Below are 18,501 nucleotides of genomic sequence, written 5' to 3' on the forward strand. Positions count from 1 at the left end.
AGTGGCTTGTGCCTGTAATTCTAGCACTTTGGGAGGCTGAGGTGGGCAGATCACTTAAGACCAGAGGTTCAAAACCAGCCTGGGAAACAAAAGACCCTGTCTCTACCAAAAGATAAAAAAGAAACGTTACAAGCTCATGATACCGCAGTAGTTTCTACATACAGTGAGTTGACACTGAAGAAGTTGGAGATCGATCACTGATGTGCGTGTGTGTTTTTATGCTTGGAGTTTATTTGTGTTTATTCTCCTTGTTTCTGCCTTCCACTGATTGCTACTGACGAGAGCTCTGGAAAAACCTAACGATAATCTAAAATCAGCTGGTGCCGTAAGATACTTTGTTCTCTAAAGTAAGAAACCCTACAAGCCATTAAACACTCTGAAGGTACACTCCGAGTCAAGTTGTGATTAGGTCAGTGTACTTCTGTTTTTTTTTATTTGAGACCGAGTTTCGCTCTTGTTACCCAGGCTGGAGTGCAATGGCGAGATCTCGGCTCACTGCAACCTCCGCCTCCTGGGTTCAGGCAATTCTCCTGCCTCAGCCTCTGGAGTAGCTGGGATTACAGGCACGCACCACCATGCCCAGCTAATTTTTTGTATTTTTAGTAGAGACGGGGTTTCACCTTGTTGACCAGGATGGTCTCGATCTCTTGACCTCGTGATCCACCCGCCTCGGCCTCCCAAAGTGCTGGGATTACAGGTGTGAGCCACCGCGCCCAGCCTGGTCAGTGTACTTCTGAAGAACTTTTTTTCATGTTTCATTCTCGTAAAACTGCAAAGCCTTATAATTGTTCTACACTCATGCCCACAGGGAATGTAATGATTTTTGGCATCTTTTGACAGATGCTGGTTTTTCAGCAGCAGACAGAGAAGCCAGTCTGGAGCTTATTAAACTGGACATTTCTAGAACGTTTCCTAATCTCTGCATTTTCCAGCAAGTAAGTCGTGGTGATTTGTTGCTTTCAAGTGTGTTTGTCTAAAATTCATAGATGCTGAACTGCATAAATCTGTTGTCAAGTTTGAAAGGTACTTAGGTTTTTGGGGGGATATGAGGAGGTAGAGTGGATGTTACTGTTAAATACATTTAGACTTTTTAAAATAAATGTAACTGATTCTTTCCAACAAATATTTAGTGTGTCCATACTGGTTCTCCAAAAGACAATTCTGTCTTCCTCTGGAGATACATGTCTCAGAGCCCCTACAGGTCTGGTCTGAGAGGGTCCCCATGGCTCTGTCTGCTGGCACTTTCCTGGACACTGCTCTGCTCTCAGGACTGTGCAGCAGTCTGCGATCAGCCAGGCCATTGCGGCGTAATGGGCTTCGGCTCAGATGAGCCCAGGGCAGTGAACTGGTGTCAGAAAGGGAAATCGTTGGCAGCCAGGTGCAGTCAGGGTGGGTGGCCAAGCTGGGCTGACAGGTTTCTGAGCAGGTAGACCAGGAGAACAGTGCAGCTGTGGGAGATAGGACAGGCTCCTTGGGTGGCAGGAAAAGCAGAGTAGAGCTCCCGTGGGCATCTGGGCACAGGACAGGGCTGCCAGCAGTAGGTTTTGGGGTCATCTGAGCTGAACTCTTTAAAGACCTTCCATGCTTTGAGCCAGCAGACGTTAATCTAGGGGTCTTTTGACCCCTTTCTTATCCATAATGGGTTTTTGGGGGTAGTTGTCCTTGCAGAATACCTCTGCACCTGTGCCTTGTCTGTCCTCACTGCCTTTACTCAGTCAGGTTCTCATCTTTGTGGATTTCCGTGTGGGTCTTCAGAAGTTGTTTCAGAAGAGGAAAGTGAGGGAATCTATAAAGCTGCCAGCAGCCTTGGTGTCTGGTGCATGAGCCCAGTGAGCACCGCGCTGCCTTGCGGCAGGCAGTTGACTTAGCTGGGAGCCTGTTTCCTGGAACCCCACTTCTCCCAGTTACAGGAACAAGTGGATGTTAGAGGGATGGGAGAGCTGGGAAAATTTTTAAACAAAATGGTAGCCACCACGACTTCGAAGATTTTATTTCCTAAACTTGCCATTCAGAAAAAAACAACAGAAACCAGGAGAGTGATAAGCTAGGGAAGAGAAGCAGACAGTCTGAGTGACACTGAGCAGTCACCTACTTTGAAGAGCCCCTGGATACCTGGCTTTCCTGGTGACTTTGAAAGGGATCACAGTTACACAGCAGGAGCCAAATAAAGGATATTGGTCTAGGGTGATGCTCCTGCCTGGCCTGCCGGCTTCTTTTCAGAGCAGTGTCATAGCATGAGCTGCAGACTTCTCTGGCTGTGAATGGGTAATTGGTTGAATTCCATATGCATATAGAGCTGCTGGCATCATACTTGGCATATTTCATAATGCTGAAAATAGCGGCAGTGGCAGTGGCAGCGGTGGTAGCATCAGATGCTCCTCTGAGTACTAACCATACTTATGCATGTGTTTTTGCTGTGTTGATCCTTTCAGGGTGGTCCATATCATGACATGTTGCACAGTATTTTGGGCGCTTATACTTGTTACCGACCAGATGTGGGTTATGTAAGTGAAGTTTCTCAGTATTCTATACTGTTATTATCTAAAAAGAAAGTCAGTTATTGTCCAGCACATGTTAGCTGCAAATGTCAAGCCAGTGCCTTCGTTTTTACCGAGGAGTGTGAAAAGTCTTGGGGTAAGTGAGTTGACTCAGTTTCCTCTTAAAGAAATTGAGCTGTCATGGCTGCTCTGGGGCATTCATCACATTTTAATTGAATGTGATTTTCATTTTTTTGCATGTGACTTTTTCCCCCAACGTTCAATCAAAGAAGCCTTAACCACTTTAAAAGCAGTAAAGCCTTAACCACATTAAAAAGCACTGCTGATACTTCTGTGGCTTCGCACATGTGTGTGCGCACGCGTGGTTTGATATCCCGCTTACTGAGTTATATAGATACATGCCTGCAGCACTGGGACACTGGACGCAGGCAAGAGCAGTATTGCAGATGCGGGGCCTAAGAGGGCTGCCTTAGGGTTTTCTCTTTGCGGGGTGGGAGCAGGCCAGGTGGCTGAGGTGACAGTGGTAGTTCTGAGTGAGGGCAGCTCAGCGTTGGGTGGAGGGTGGAGTGGGTGGTTGTGTGAACCTTTCTAGCGTGAGAGTGTCAGGTTTGTCTCGGATAAAACGAATGAGCCGCTGTGACCCTGTGGCCGCTGACGTTAACGCACCTTTCTCTCCTGTCTCAGGTTCAGGGCATGTCCTTTATAGCGGCAGTGTTGATCTTGAACTTAGATACTGCAGATGCCTTTATTGCTTTTTCTAACCTTTTGAATAAACCCTGTCAAATGGCGTTTTTCAGAGTGGACCATGGCCTTGTGAGTATCCTCTGTGTTCGGGCCCTGGGTACTGTCTTTAAATGTCGAGTTGTTTACTCGTCTGTGTTTTCAGTGGAAAAAAGAATACAAGAATACATTCTCCCTCTGTGAAGAGCTGTTTAGAGTGAGCAGCACTGTAAGGTGGAGGATGATTTGGGCAGTGGATCGCACGTAAGCTTAAAAAGACATGGTTAGTAGCCATATGTCTGGGTTTCTTAATACGTGTTCTCAGAAAAAACGGTACCAGTATTTTTGAAAATGTATTCTTTAATGAAGGAGGAAGTGTGGCTCCTGCTTAAACATACACACTTGGCGTCAAAGGCACGGTTTGATGGCAGTGCCCACATTTGGACCTATTATGTAGGACACATCATAATCGAGCTGTGCTGCTGCTCGTCGTCACCTTGCTTCGTGAAGTGTGCTCGCACTCAGGAGAAAGGAGGCACGCTGAAGACCATACTCTTTGGTTCTTTAAAAGGCAGCCATTTGTTTAGTGAAATGCTTTAGTCTTTATGACACTGTATAAGCGGGAGGAGGCGACAGTGGGGGTGGGACTTATGCCTCCCAGATGAGCTGGCTGCACGGTCCTGGTGAGGTGTTAAGATTCAGAGTAAAGGGACTCACTTATTCAGGGCATGCATCTGCTAAGATCTGGTAAGTGAAGGAGCTGAGATTTGAATCCATTTTGGTTCCTAAGCCTTTGTTCTTTCTGTAGTATACAAGTCACCGATTTAACAAGCCCATCAGCATTTTTTTATTTTTATTTTTTTTGGAGACAGGGTCTTGCTCTGTCACGTAGGCTGGAGTGCAATGGTGTGATCTTGGCTCACTGCAACCCTCACTTCCTGAGTTCAAGCAATTCTCGTGTCTCAGCCTCCCTAGTACCTGGGATTACAGCTGCCATCATGTCCAGCTGAGTTTTATATTTTTAGTGGAGATGGGGTTTTGCCATGTTGGCTAGGTTGGTCTTGAACTTCTGACCTTAAGTGATCCACCTGCCTTAGCCTCCCAAAGTGCTGGGATTACAGGTGTGAGCCACTGTACACAGCCATCATGGATTTGCCAATAATTATTACCAATACTCCAAGACTAAAATGGTCTAATAGTTTAGATCAGCTAAGGAGTATTTCGTCCTTGGTATCTTAAGGTTTACCGAGTATGTCTTGCTCAGATAGTACACACATTAACGTATTTAGAAGCTGTTGGCAGATTTGGTAGCTGTTACCAGGACTATACACTGGCAGAGTCCTGTTGGAAGACACCTTGGTATTAAGTATCAGTAGCTGTAAATACCACTGGTGTGCAGTTCTGCTCATAAAAGTCGCTTCTAAGACAGGCATACATGTGGACAAAGCATTCTGCACCAAGATAGTAATTGCACACTTACTTACAATTGCAGATGTGGAAATAGCTGAAAATGGGTTTAGGAGAATACAGAATGGTAAATTAAAATTTGGTAAGTGATCAGTAGTGATGCTTGCAGAGAACTGCATTGTGAGAAAGTATTCAAGATACTAATTTCTTCAAAGGTATGTCAGATAAAACATAAACTGTAGTGGCTGCTGCGTTGAACAGTACGAAGAAATATGCCACTGCATTAGTAGTGTTTATGGATGGTTAAATTACTTATGTCCTAAGTTTTCTACAGTGAGTGTTTACAGGTATGATTTTTATAATCAGGTAAAAACCTACCTTTCCAAGAAAAGTAATGGTCAGAAATGGAAAAAAAATTCTTTAGGAAATGTTCTTACTCTTGAAATAACTCATTGGCATAGTATATACTGGCATTCTGTTGCTTACGATGTTAATTCCTGGAAATGATTCCCGCATGTAAATTTTATCTTTTTATAAATAATTAAATGATTAGGCTGGGCGTGATGGCTCACACCTGTAATCCAAGCACTTTGGGGGCCAAGACGGGTGGATCACCTGAGGTCGGGAGTTCAAGACCAGCCTGACCAACATGGTGAAACCCCATCTTAAAAAAAAAAAAAAAAAAATTAAATGATTTTCATCTAAATTTCTGCTGATTTCGAAGATAAGACCCCAGCTTTCTTTTTGGAAACGTGATGAAAATTGTGCTTAGGAATCATAGCTTGTATTTTTAATGAAAAACCATAGTGTTGGAATGTTGAGTGGGGTCTTCATTACAGCAGCAGGTTTCCTCCCCAGCAGCCCCAGTGGCGTTAGGGCTGTGTTACTCTGCTGGGGGGTGTCCTGTGCACTGAGAGCACTCAGCAGCTCCCCAGCCTCCACACACTCGTGCTGCAGCACCTGCCCCTAGTTGGGCCAACCAGAAGTATCTCCAGACATTGACCAGTGTTCCCTTGGAGGCAGAATCACCCCTGTTGGGAGCCACTGTCTACAGTACAGCCCCTCTATTCAATGAACAGACACCAGAGTTGTGATCTGCCCCCAGGCGCCCAGCTGCTGAGCACTGGAGCAGAACTGGGCCACCATCGGAGAGTGTTGCCCAGCCGCAGTTCTTTCTGCTGTCAGCATGGCTTCCCAGCTTTGTACGTTTTGTTTCCTGAAAAACCGTAAACCACTGAGGAGCCAGTTCCATAAACTGCGGGCTGCAACACCCTCCTTTCCCTGCAGTGTTTTCTCCCTCGTTGCATTTGAAGGTCTGCGTCTGTCAGCTAGAACGGTGTGGCCTTGACTTAGACATGAGTAGTGTGGTCCCCCTGGAAGTGCCAGGGGAGGGAACAAGACCTGCCTGCTTTTCCAAATGCTTGCACATAGTTCATACATTCCTGGTTTTTAGGAAAGAGTGAGTGAGTCTGTACAGGCTCAGCCTTTGCAGCGGGAGGGGCACAAATTCATTCCCAGCGTTACCACGTACGAAGGCCATGCCCTTGTTTGGCAAGTGACGTAACTGCTTTGGGTTTCGGTTCCCTTTCTGTACATTGAAGAAGATAAAATGTAGCTATTGATGTTACCCTGAAGATTAGAAATAGAGCTTGCTTATAATTTGTGTAGTAACTAGAAAGAGTTGCCATTGAAAATGTATGAGTAATTACATAAGATGATTGTTGGAGTCTAAAGGTGTACATATATTGACTTTTTTATAAATTGGAGACTTGTGCAGATAGTTTCTCAATAAGTTTCATATTATCTCCTTAGATGTTGACTTACTTTGCTGCATTTGAGGTATTCTTTGAAGAAAATTTGCCGAAATTATTTGCTCATTTCAAGAAGAACAACCTAACTCCAGATATCTACCTAATTGATTGGTAAGACCGGCTTTCCCTGTGTTTCCAGAGCATTTCTCAGCCCTTGCCCGATCTTCCCTCTCCTCTCTGCCAACTTCTTCACGGCCCAGCTGAGTCCTCATGTCCTGCTTTCCAGCCTTCCCTGATGGCCCTGCCCCTGAGTTTTATGACCATCAGTGCCTCCACCTGGCCCTCCTGCACTTCCTCATGGGGAAGTGGTACCTCACACCCGTTTGTTTCCCAAGTGCTATCTGTTCCTTAAACGACCTGACCCCAGCACCGGGCCTGTGCAGGCTCTTACTGGGTATAGAGGTGGGCTGAGGAGAAGGCCAGCTCTTACCTCTCAGGAGCTCCTGGCTTGTGGGAGACAAATGTGTCCGTGGCCACTGTCCACGTGAGATGAGTGCTATCTTGGAAGGCAGGAGGTCCTGGACCCAGTGCAGGGGTCACAGGGCATGGAGCAAAGGTGACAAGTGCATGTGCCATTCCACAGTCAGCGGGCGCTATAGCCAGGTTCCCTTGTGTTGAGGCTGAAAATAAAGGGCAGAGGGTGACAGGCAGTGAGGTTGGGAGGCCAGGTCATGGTGGCTCTTAGACCCCAAGCTATGGAGCTTGGGCAGGATTGCAGGGCCGGGGGAGTGACAGAAGTCTTCTGCTTGGGATGAGGGTGGGGCAGAGTGAGCTGGGAGTTTTAAGTTACCTGGGAGGCAGCAGAGCCTGGGAACAGAGAGACAAATTAAGGGGGGAAAACCGAAGTGGGTGGGAATCTTGTGGATTTGTCAAAGAAGCATGGTCAGCTCTTGACAGCAGACTGGGGAGGGGGTTTGCTGATGCCTTCAGCTAAGATCAAAGACAAAGGGAGAAGATGCAGTTGGGGCGGTTAGTGGATTTGACTTTGGACGGGTGACTCTGAGGTGCCTGCGGGGCATCTAAGTAGAGGCTCCCTGAGGCAGATGCGAGGACCCCAGAGATCTGGGCAGCGGCCATCGGCCAGGCAGGTCTTCATGCCGGGGGGAAGGGGCTGCTGAGGTTGGGGTGCAGCTGTTAGCCCAAGAGCACTGCGTTTGAGGGGCAGGTAAGAGGGCCAGCGGACCCGTGGTGGAAGGGAGCAGCCTCTCCGATCACGTAGTGGGAAGAGGGTGCCTGCGGGGTCCATAGCCCCAGCCCAGACCCAGCTTCTCCTGTTACTGCCTTGTGGCCTTGGCGAAGGCCGTGAAGTTCCTCATCTGGAGACCCCATTGGTTAACCCCACAGGGTGACCGTGTGGCACCACCGACTCACAGAAGGGGCTCCGCAGGAGTAAAGAAGGTGCTGCTCTGCCGCTGAATCCGGTGGTAACGTGCAGCCGCTGTGAACGGATCGCTGGCTGGTTTGGTTTAGTTGTTGCTGCCCACTTTCTTCAGCAGGGAAAGGCCTTCTGGAAGGTGAAATTCAAGGGTCATTTGAATGGAAGCCGACCCCTTAGCTAAAGCAGACTCGCCTGTGCCCTCCAGAGTGTGCCTTTGGGATTCTTGGTTTGTTGCTTTTGTCTTAAACTCTGGACTGTTTTCACTTCACTGGCCTTTGCCGAGAATGACAAGGGTTTTGGAGGTTGAATCTTGTAGCCGAAGCCACAAGGAGCTGGAGACCGAGGACAGTGAACGTGGGCTGTGAATGGTCCTGGCGGGACCGCTGGGCTGGCCTGCCTGGCTGTGCTGGATAGAAGTGTGTAGGACCCTCTTTAAAGGGACCTTTACTCAGCAGATGGTGATTTTCTTCACACCTGTGAACATGAAACTCCTGCAGAGGCTGCCCCACAGTCTTCATCTGACTGTGAGCCGTGCCCCTCAGATTCCCTGGCTGGGGCCCACGTACTGGAGGACAGGAGAGGATCCAGCTGAGCCGTCAGCTTCTGCCTTAACCTGTTTTAGACTTCTGATTAGCTTTTGAGGATTCTAGGCTGAAAGTCAATAGTGTCTTTCAAAATTTTCCCACCTTTACTTGCAAAAGGAAATGCGTTTTAAGTTGTGACCAGTGTGTGCAGAAACTCAACACGTGTATATGCTGGAAACAGGAGTTTCATGACCCAGTACCTAACCCCGACCATGTGAAGCTTTCTGAAGTACTGTATTCTGTTCTGTTTATTCAGAAAAGTGCTGGTGGTAATCTACTTTCATTGCCCTCACAGTCCACTGGCCGTTGGCTGGGTCATGCCAGGTAGTGTGAAAAACGCAGGCCTGGAGAATAGAGCTCTCTGCTTCTGTCCCAGTCTGGAGATGGTTGTAATTGATGTAGGGGCAAAGACAGAGGGTACCACATCTGTTGACCCTAGTGCTTCTCACACATGCCCTCTATAAGCCCTTGGAACAACCCCTCCAAGCCCAGTGTAACACTTGTTTTATAGATGAAAAACGGAGGCTCAGGCCGGGTGCATCTGCTCGTGCCTGTAATCCCAACACTTTGGGAGGCCCAGGCGGGTAGATCACTTGAGGTCAGGAGTTCGAGACCAGCCTGGCCAAGAAGGCAAAACCTCATCTCTGCTAAAGTACAAAAATTAGCCAGGTGTGGTGGTGCACACCTGTAATCCCAGCTACTCAGGAGGCTAAGGCACAAGAATCATTTGAACCTGGGAGGCAGAGGTTCAGGGAGCCAAGATTATACCACTGCACTCCAGCCTGGGTGACAGGGTGAGCCTGTCTCTCTCTCTCCAAAACAAAAAACAAAACCAAGGCTCAGAGAGGCAGAATACATTGGCCAAGGTCCTGTGGCCAGCCGAACGCAGAGCTGGTGTTCAGACTCGAGTCTAATCAGCTCTAGAGCTGTACAATTCCCTTAGCACCCCTTCTAAGGGGGTTTGTATAAGGTAGTGGCACTCATAGAATGGGTCCCCTAGCTCAGGTTCCAGAGACAGGACCAGCGTTGAGTGGAGAATGTGGACTGGATTGTCTGTAACAAGCAGTGAGGCAGTCAGCAAAGAGGAAGCAGCAAGGGTTCTTCACCCCCACGGCCTCCGTGCTGTGAAGGCCTAGGGCCTTGTGAATGCTGTCACTGTGCTTTGCTGAGGCCTCCCCAGACCCTACGCTTTTGAGGAAGTGCTGACTGTTCTGGAAGAAGCACCAGCTAGGATACAGTCTGCATTTGCAGTTCCAGCACGGGGCTAGGCTGTAATCCCAGCCACTCAGGAGGCTGAGGCACAAGAATCATTTGCACCTGGGAGGCAGAGGTTGCAGTGAGCAAAGGTCACACCACCACACTGCAGCCTGGGCAACAGAGCGAGCCTATATCTCCAAAACAAAAGGCCTATAGACAGGCCTTAGTATAAGATTCAAGTTGAACTAAGCACAGGAAAGCCACGTATTCATGATTTATTCTGAGTCGGCATTTATTGGTGGTCCGCACGTGGTTCAGGCTCCTTGTTGGGTGCTGACAGCCGAAAGCTCAGTTCAGAAACAGGGCAGGCAGTGGAGAGGAAGCAAAGGGGGAAGAACAGACTTTACACAGGCCCTGTCCTAGAAGCCCTCGTCACTGTGGTCTTCAGTGTTCAGGAGCAAGTGTACCTATTTCTGGGCACAGAAGTCACCAAGGCCTACTTCTCAATGTCACACCCCTGGTGTGAGGTCCAGGTCAATCTGCCTTCTGGGCCTTTGCTTTTTCTGTTACATCAGGCTGCCTTCCCCAGAGCCACGTCCACACCCATCACAGCTGGGCTTGCCTCCGTGTTGTGGGTCTGCACTGTGCCTTGGGGGTACAAAGCATGCTCAGTTCCAGGGCTCAGCAACTAACTGCCTGAGGCAGAGAGCCTTCCTCCTGCTTGCAGCAGGGGCTGAGGGGCCTGTGGGTATGGCCAGCTCAGCATCCTGGGTGGGTTGTTTGGGTACCCCATTAAGGTGACTGCACTTGGGGTCAGAAAAATCTTTCCTGCCACACTGTCTGCCCACCAAGCCTACTTCGCGCCACCCCAGCTCTACCCACACTTTGAGGGTGCCCTCTGTTGGCTGCTGCCTGTGTGTTGAAGCTTTGAGAGTGACCTCTGGTTCCCTAGTGCCTGGCCCCACGCCTAGCTCAGTGTCCTAGGTCAAAGAATGTGTCTGTGCCTGAGGGTCACCTGCCTGGGCTTAAAGTCAGGTGCCTGTCCCTCCTCCAGTGCACCCTGTCTACTGCCTAACCAGTAGCTCTTGAGGAGTTGAGGCTGAGGATGAGCTTTCATTGCCGACACCGTCTTCCTGGGCCTTCTCTTGCTGTGGCTTCCACTCCCCCCAGGAGGCACATGGGTCAGAGCAGGGCCCGTCAGCTGTCTCCGTCCTCTGTGGAGTTTTCAGTGTTTCCACTGTCAAGGATCTTCTTTTTGTAAGAGGACTGAATTTAGGTCATTAAACTTGTGAAAATATTTCCCATGCCACCCAGCGGCAGAATTATCTAGAGGTTAGAGTAGGTTTAATATTAAGTAACCTTGAATTAAGAAAAGAATCGGGCAGTACATTCCATGTTGTGGTTAGCATTTCTTGCGATGATGTTCAATGATCCTTGGAGATCCTGTCACTGCCTCGAGTTTCTACCTTAAAAGAAAGGTTCGAGGGGAATTTCCGCTGCCCCTTGCACATGGGTCATCTCTGGCTCTTCACCTCTGGGGTACAGGTTGCCCCAAGAGTGCCTTACGAAGCAGGAGCTCTTGCTGAGCACGTCTGGTGTAGCCTGGGTCTTTACAGGTGTGTGGAGGAGGGAGGAGCGTCCCCTGCCTACACTGGGGACCTGCTTACAGCGGGGGCAGCAGCCTGTGCGTCGTTGGCACACCCTGACCCGGCTGAAGTGGGAGCCTGCGTTCTCATGCGGTGCTCACGATATTTACTTCACTTCTGCTGGCCCCTGCCAAGTGCTGGGACAGACAGACTGGAACGCTGCTGGGCTCATGGTGAGGAGGACTCTGGGGCACAGAGGTGGGTATGTGAACCCCGCCGAGCTCAGGTTTGGGAGGACTCCGGGGCACAGAGGTGGGTATGTGAACCCCGCCGAGCTCAGGTTTGGGAGGACTCCGGGGCACAGAGGTGGGTATGTGAACCCTGCTGTGCTCAGGTTTGGGAGGACTCCTGGGCACAGAGGGTATGTGAACCCCGCCATGCTCAGGTTTGGGAGGACTCCGGGGCACAGAGGTGGGTATGTGAACCCCACTGGGCTCAGGTTGGGGAGGACTCCCGGACACAGCTGGATATATGTCTAATTGCTTTCAGAATCAAGGTGGGGGTGGTTTGTGGGCTTAACTAAGTTTGAACTGAGTCTTAAATAACTACCTCCAACTTTTAACAGATAGGATTGTTTGTTAGGAGTTTAATGTTGCTTTATTTAAGATTCAGAAAATCTACTAAGGCTGAGTAGTAACCCTGTTCTTACCTAGCACCGTCTAGTCTGTTGCCGTTTCTGGGAATACAGGGAGCCCTGTGGTTGGGGGAGGGCTGAGTGCCATTCACAAGCCAGCCGTGGGGGTGAGGGCTCCTCCTTAGCAGCTGGTCAGGATGGAAAAATGGGGACACAGCTAGAAATTGGTGATGTTGGGCCTTGACGGTCCAAGTCGCGGGCTCGGCGTCTTAATGGGTGAGACTACCCAGTGACTTTCACTGTTATACTTTAAGCTAAATCTGCTTTTCCACAACCTCCCTTTTTTTTTTTTTTTTTTTTTAACTTTACTTACGTATTTTATCTCAAAAGGTGTCAATATTGTTGTTATTTTTTTGAGATGTATTCTCACCCTGTCCAGGCTGGAGTGCAGTGGCACTATCTGGGGTCACCGCAAGTCTCCGCCTCCCGGGATCATGCAGTCTCCTGCCTTGGCCTCCTGAGTAGCAGGGACCGCAGGTGTGCACCACTGCGCCCGGCTAATCTCCCTTCATTTGTACTGTTCTTCTCTGTAAAATGGAAAAGACGACTGTACTCCTCTTGGGGTTGTAGCAAGGATTCAGCTGACAGTCCCTGTAAAAACGTTCGAAGTGAGCACCTTGTGTGTGCAGCCCAGGGCCCTCATCAGGAGACGGGCAGAGGTCAATTCTGTTCCGTGGTCACCGTCTTCCTCCTCACAACGGCCCTGAACTGCCCTCATCCTTACCCCATGGTGCTTCCTTGCCTCTGGCAAACTCAGACAAGCAAGTGGAACAGACCTGGCTGGATAAGAAGTTTCTGAATTTGTGAAGACACAATGTCAAAAACTGCCCCTTTCCTCCCACACATATCATGGGGGACAGAAAGGCAGCTTGTGTCTGGGGTCTTTTCTAAGCTGAGAGCCACTTCATTTGTTTAGCAGCATAGAAAGACATCATTTTGGACTGGGCATGTGGTACATGTATGTAGTCCCAGCACTTAGGAAGGCTGAGGTGGCAGGAGCATTTTAGCCCAGGAGTTCAAGACTAGTCTGGGAAACATAGTGAGACCCTATTTCTACAAATAACTTAAAAATTGGCCGGTGTGGTGGTGTGTGCCTGTAGTCTCAACTACTCAGGAAGCTGAGGTGGGTGGGTCACCTGAGCCCAGGAGATCCAGGTTGCAGTGAGCCATGATTGTGCCATTTCACTATGGCCTGGGAGACAGAGGGAGACCCTGCCTCAAAAAGAAAGCAATTGTTATTTTGCATTAGTTGAACTTGAACTTGAAATTACTTTTTTTTTTTTTTTTTACTTTTAAAAACATACTTTTATTTTTTACTTTTTAAAAAAAATTACCATTTTTGACAATGTGATAATATGCAGTGTCGGGGGAACACATAGACATCCAGATGTTTTGGGAGAGAAAAACCCTTGAATTCTCTCTTCTGACCATGGGAGGAGCGCTGAGCCGGCTCTCAGAAGGACAAAGGGTCTTTCCCGGTGTGAGCCTGAGGGCAGCAGGGGAAGGTGGACCTTGAACCAGGAGGGCTGTGTAGACAGTAGCCCCCTTATTCCAAGCGGTTCTGATCCCATGTCAGGGCTTCTATGGGGCCAGGACAGAGCCTGGTGTCCCCCTTCAATGGCCTGTTCGTGGCTGGCTTTCGAATCTAAATGTGGTTTAAAATGCAGCCCACATTTGGAAGCTCCTTGATGATGATGCGGCAGCGCCTCTGCGCAGTCCCTGCCAGAGGAGAGACTGGGAGAAGAGGACACTCGGCTCAAGACTGTGGAGTGGGCTCTCTGCCCTTAAGAGACTTGCAGTCTAGAGAAGGGGACAGAAGTGGCTTAGAGTGGCACGGAGCTCTTGGAGTGGAGCCCCAGGGGCTGGAGAGGCCATTGGGCAGCCCTGACTGGAGCAGAGGGCCTGAGATCTGGTTGCTGAGAGGCGTGCCAGAGCCTGCAAGGCTGAGAAGATGCATGAGGGTGTGCAAGGCAGAGGGAAGTGTTCAGGAGTGTCTCTTCACTGATTCAGTGGAAAGGAAGATGAAGAATGTCAGGGCCTCATGTGTGTGGTGCAGCGTGAACGCTTAACAGGAAACTTGGTCCAGCTTGAGAGTCGGGAAATGACCTTCCAAGAAATAGTGACAGACAGCACGTGGGAAGAGCCTGCAGGGGACAGAGGCTGCAGTGAGGAGCCAGGCGTGGTCCCAGCATGCTCAGCAGTGAGCACAGCCAGGGTGGAGAAGCTCGAGGGATCAGAAATTGATTTGTCTCATGGAAATGCGGGGCAGGGGGCATCCTGGGTGTAGTGAATGGCATTCTGGGTCATTCTGGTGGTGACTTAATTTTATGAAGTTCATTATCTGTCTAAAGTAACTTTTGGAGACTCACAGATAAATCTGAGCTCAAGAATACTATGTTAAAAGAAGAACAAAGTTTAGTTTGTACGGAAAAAGAATATCTGACTTTTTGAGAGGCTGAGGTGGGCGGATCACGAGGTCAAGAGATAGAGACCATCCAGGCTAACATGGTGAAACCCCATCTCTACTAAAAAAAAATACAAAAATTAGCTGGACGTGGTGGTATGCACCTGTAGTCCCAGCTACTTGGGAGGCTGAGGCAGGAGAACTGCTTGAACCCAGGAGGTGGAGGTTGCTGTGAGTTGAGATCGCACCACTGCATTCCAGCCTGGAGACAGAGCGAAACTCTGTCTCAAAAAAAAAGCCTATCTGACTATATATGTAAAATATGTATGTGTATAAACCATATAAAAACTATCATTTTTTTTCCCATGAGTTTTTTCTCAGGCCTCTGCTTTTTTTTTTTTTTTTTTGTGAGATGGAGTTTTGCTTCTGTCACCCAGGCTGGGAGTGCAGTGGCACGATCTCGGCTCACTACAACCTCCACCTCCAGGTTCAAGTGATTCTCCTGCCTCAGCCTCCTGAGTAGCTGGGATTACAGGCATGCGCCACCATGCCCGACTAATTTTGTATTTTTAGTAGAGATAGGGTTTCACCATGTTGGTCAAACTGGTCTCGAACTCCCAACTTCAGGTGATCCACCCGCCTCAGCCTCCCAAAGTGCTGGGATTATAGGTGTGAGCTACCACACCCAGCAGGACTCTGCTTTTTGACAGAGGTCAGAGTCTGGTTTCCACGTGTAAGTGGACACACAGAGATAGTTTCGCAGGCCAGGTGGGCTCTTCTGTGCTCACCCACAGTGTTCATAAGCATGCTCTCTGGTACAATTGAGAATATTCTCTAGACTAAGGAAAGAAAAGATCTCTTTGCTCTTTCTTAAACTGTACTTTCTAGACCAGGTGGTGAAATGGTTTTCTGGTTTTGAAATAGCAAGAAACTCGGGCTAAAGGCTTGTGATTTTAGAATAAACCCTGCCCAGCCCATGACAGTGTTGCCACCTGTGTGTGTGTGCTCAGGCTGAGACATCAGAGTATGGGCTTTGAAGTCAGGTCAGAGTCTGGCTCTGGACTTACTGGTGGCGAGACCTGGGTCTGGTTAGCCGCTGTCCTGAGGCTTGGTTCCTTCAAGTGTAATGAGTGTCCTTCCGGAGGGCCTCACACAACACACAGCACCCAGTGGGCCCTCAGCTTCTGTTTCTCTAGGTGTGGGTTTTCTCTGGTACCTGGCTGTTTCCTCCTCTCAGCTGAAGGAAGTCTGGAGTTTTAGGCCTTCCTTGACTCTTAGTGTTGTAAGGTTCTGACGAGGGACAGCCCAGAACACCCTGCCCTCATCCAGGAGCTGCAGGCCGTGCAGCGCACGTCCATGATTGCAGGTCCTCAGGACCTGGCAGACAGGTTGCATCTAGCAGAGCACCCCCGGGCAGAGTCCACTGTGGACAGAAACCCACGCCTGAGACGTGTGAGCAGGCTGACCGCTGCGTGGGCTTTTCTGTGGGATCTGTTATGGGAAAGTCAGGGTCGAGCCATGGAAGGCTTAGTGGCCTGACCTCCTGACTGAATCAGCCCTCAGGCTGAGTTCAGGGGCTGCGTGGGCCCAGCACTATCTCTGTGCCAGCACAGGAAATAATAAACTCTGGAAGAGAGGTGCTCCAGGAGGGGTGGAGATGTCCCCACCCAGCCGAGGATCCCCACCTGTACCGAGCACTGTCAGTGATGGGCAGGTTTTGAGAGCCAGGAACATGTGGGAAGTCCTGCCACAGACCCGGCATTGGGATTCAGCAGAGAACTGCCAGACAGGACAACAGATCTAGTTCAGTTGGATGAGGCAGGCAGAAGCAAACACGGTGTGCTGTGATGAGCACCAGGCTGGGGACCAGGAGCCTGTGGGTGCCCAGAGGAGGAAGGAGCCTGGTGTACACTCCCAGGGCAAGGGGAGCCTGCCGTGCACTGGCTCTGTGGGTGGCATGGGGTACAGCGGTCCCTAAGACAGGATGCCTGCCTCTACAGCAAGAGCAGGCAGCAGGGGCTCAGCACATACTCGTTGCCCACATGAGTAATCGGCACCAGTATTCGGAAGCTGTGTGCTGCGTGATTGTGCAGAAGCTGGTAGTGCTGTCCTAGGCAATGTTGAAATTGCCCTTCAGTATGAATGCAGGCCTGGCCCCAGCCCCCAGCTGTTGCATGATAGTGACTAGGGGAGTGTTTTTCATTCAGACTGAAATTCGTTGTTGTTTCTTACTTAAGAAAGATTCAAAATCTGAAAAATGCCAATTTTTCCCCCCTAGGATCTTTACCTTATATAGTAAATCTCTGCCCCTCGACCTGGCCTGTCGTATCTGGGATGTGTTCTGTCGCGATGGGGAAGAGTTCCTGTTCCGCACGGCCCTAGGCATTCTAAAGCTGTTCGAGGACATCCTGACCAAGATGGACTTCATCCACATGGCCCAGTTCCTGACCCGGCTGCCCGAGGACCTGCCTGCCGAGGAGCTGTTTGCCTCCATCGCCACAATCCAGATGCAGAGCCGAAACAAGAAGTGGGCTCAGGTCAGCTGGCCTTCGTGTTCTTCTCTTCCAAGACTGCGGCTCAGGAAGGCCCCTACATAAAGTGCTGTCTGAGGACAGAGCCACTTTTGCAGGAGTCCCTGGGCTGGAAGCTAGGGGGACTGCATGGAGACGTGGCTATGCCACAGGGCGTCTTGGCAGGTCACTTCCTTTTTGGGTTTCTATCATCCGGACAGGGTGTGGATAATGAAAGCCTTTACCCCTCTGCTGCAGTGGTCTTGAGAGGGTCAGTTCTTGAACCCGTGTAGTGCTCTTTACATACCAGAAGGTATTTTGTAAGCCACACACCCCCCGCTTTAAAAAAAAATGCCAGGGACAGAAAACAAAGTGGACCCACTTACTGAGCCCTATGGCCACGCCTTGTGGCAGGCTTTTGTGTGTGTCCTTGAGAAGGAGGTGGGATTATCTCCCTTTTACAACAGAGAGCCCAGAAAGGAGGGCACGGGTCCCTCCTGGCTCTTTCCATCTGATATGCTGCTGTGCCCTCTCTGGGTTACATGCCCCAAGCAGCGGAGTGGACAGTCTATATTCCTCGGCTCCTCCAGGCATCCCTCTTAGGTCTTGTCCCCAGTGGGATTGACCTGCATTTTCTGTTCCAAGGCTTGGTCATACTAAAATGGAAAAGAAAGACCAATATGGGTTCTTGGTCCTGCATCTGCTCAGCGTTGATTTGAAGTCCTTGTTGATGGATGTCTGTGAAGACTTAGACTTTTCCGTGTGTGCTACACAATGCTTGGGGTTTGTTTTGAGACAGAGTCTCGCTCTAGCATCAGACTGGAGTGCAGTGGCACGATCTCCACTCACTGCAGCCTCCACTTCCCAGACCCAAGTGACCCTCCCATCTCAGCTTCCTGAAATGCCTGTTCTTGATTTAGCTTTTTTTTTAAAATTAATGGAAAACTTAAAATAGTTACAGGAATAGAACAACATAAAATAACGAGTCCCCACAGCCTGTCCTCCAGTGTCGGTGGCTGTGGAAGCACAGCCATTGTTTGAGCTGCCTCCCTCCTCGCCCCTTCCCACCGTATTTCAGTGAGTCCCAGGCACCAGGTCACCTGTTGGCGCTCTTTGAACATAACTGCAATACCGTTACCACTCAGCTACTAATCCTTTCCTGTCATCAGATACCCAGTTTTCAAACTCAAATGTCATAAGTGGCTTTCTAGTTGGTTGGAATCAACATCTAAAAAAAGTCCATGCCTTGTTATTGGTTGAAAGAGGCCCACAGCCTCTGTAATAGCTCTGCCACTCACTTCTCACTGTTTAGCCCTCTCTTGCTTGCCTTTGTCAAAGAAAACAGGTCATTTAGGCCAGGTGTGTTGGCTCATACCTGTAATCCCAGCACTTTGGGAGGCCGAGGTTGAGGGATCACTAGAGCCCAGGAGTTTGAGACCAGCCTGGGCAACATAGTGAGACCCTGTATCTACAAAAAATACAAAACTTAGCCGGGCATGGTGGTGTATATCTGTAGTCCCAGCTACTAGGGAGGCGGAGATGGGAGGACCATTTGAGTGTGGGAGGTCAAGTGCCACTGCACTCCAGCCTGGGCAGCAGAGCAAGACCCTGTCTTAGGAAAAAGAAACAAAAAGAGGTTGGTCGAGCCCAGTGGCTCACGCCTGTAAACTCAGCAGTTTGGGAGGCCAAGGCGGGTGGATCACGAGGTCAGG

General features: G+C 49.6%; 1 protein-coding gene across 14 annotated transcripts in view; it reads left to right on the forward strand.

The window, feature by feature from the left end:
- TBC1D14 (TBC1 domain family member 14) overlaps positions 1-18,501 on the forward strand; it is a 121,869-nt gene that overhangs the window by 98,672 nt on the left and 4,696 nt on the right. For 7 of the 14 annotated variants that reach the window (XM_078367573.1, XM_035294131.3, XM_078367572.1 and 4 more), the window contains 5 exons: positions 841-935; positions 2,433-2,504; positions 3,183-3,311; positions 6,438-6,547; positions 16,558-16,816. In XM_078367573.1, coding sequence (XP_078223699.1) covers positions 841-935; positions 2,433-2,504; positions 3,183-3,311; positions 6,438-6,547; positions 16,558-16,816 — 665 coding nt within the window. The remainder of the gene's footprint in view (positions 1-840; positions 936-2,432; positions 2,505-3,182; positions 3,312-6,437; positions 6,548-16,557; positions 16,817-18,501) is intronic. The other 7 variants (XM_078367578.1, XM_078367576.1, XM_078367577.1 and 4 more) reach the window with 2 other exon arrangements.

Source organism: Callithrix jacchus, chromosome 3 (assembly GCF_049354715.1).
Source record: "Callithrix jacchus isolate 240 chromosome 3, calJac240_pri, whole genome shotgun sequence".
Taxonomy (NCBI): Eukaryota; Metazoa; Chordata; class Mammalia; order Primates; family Cebidae; genus Callithrix; species Callithrix jacchus.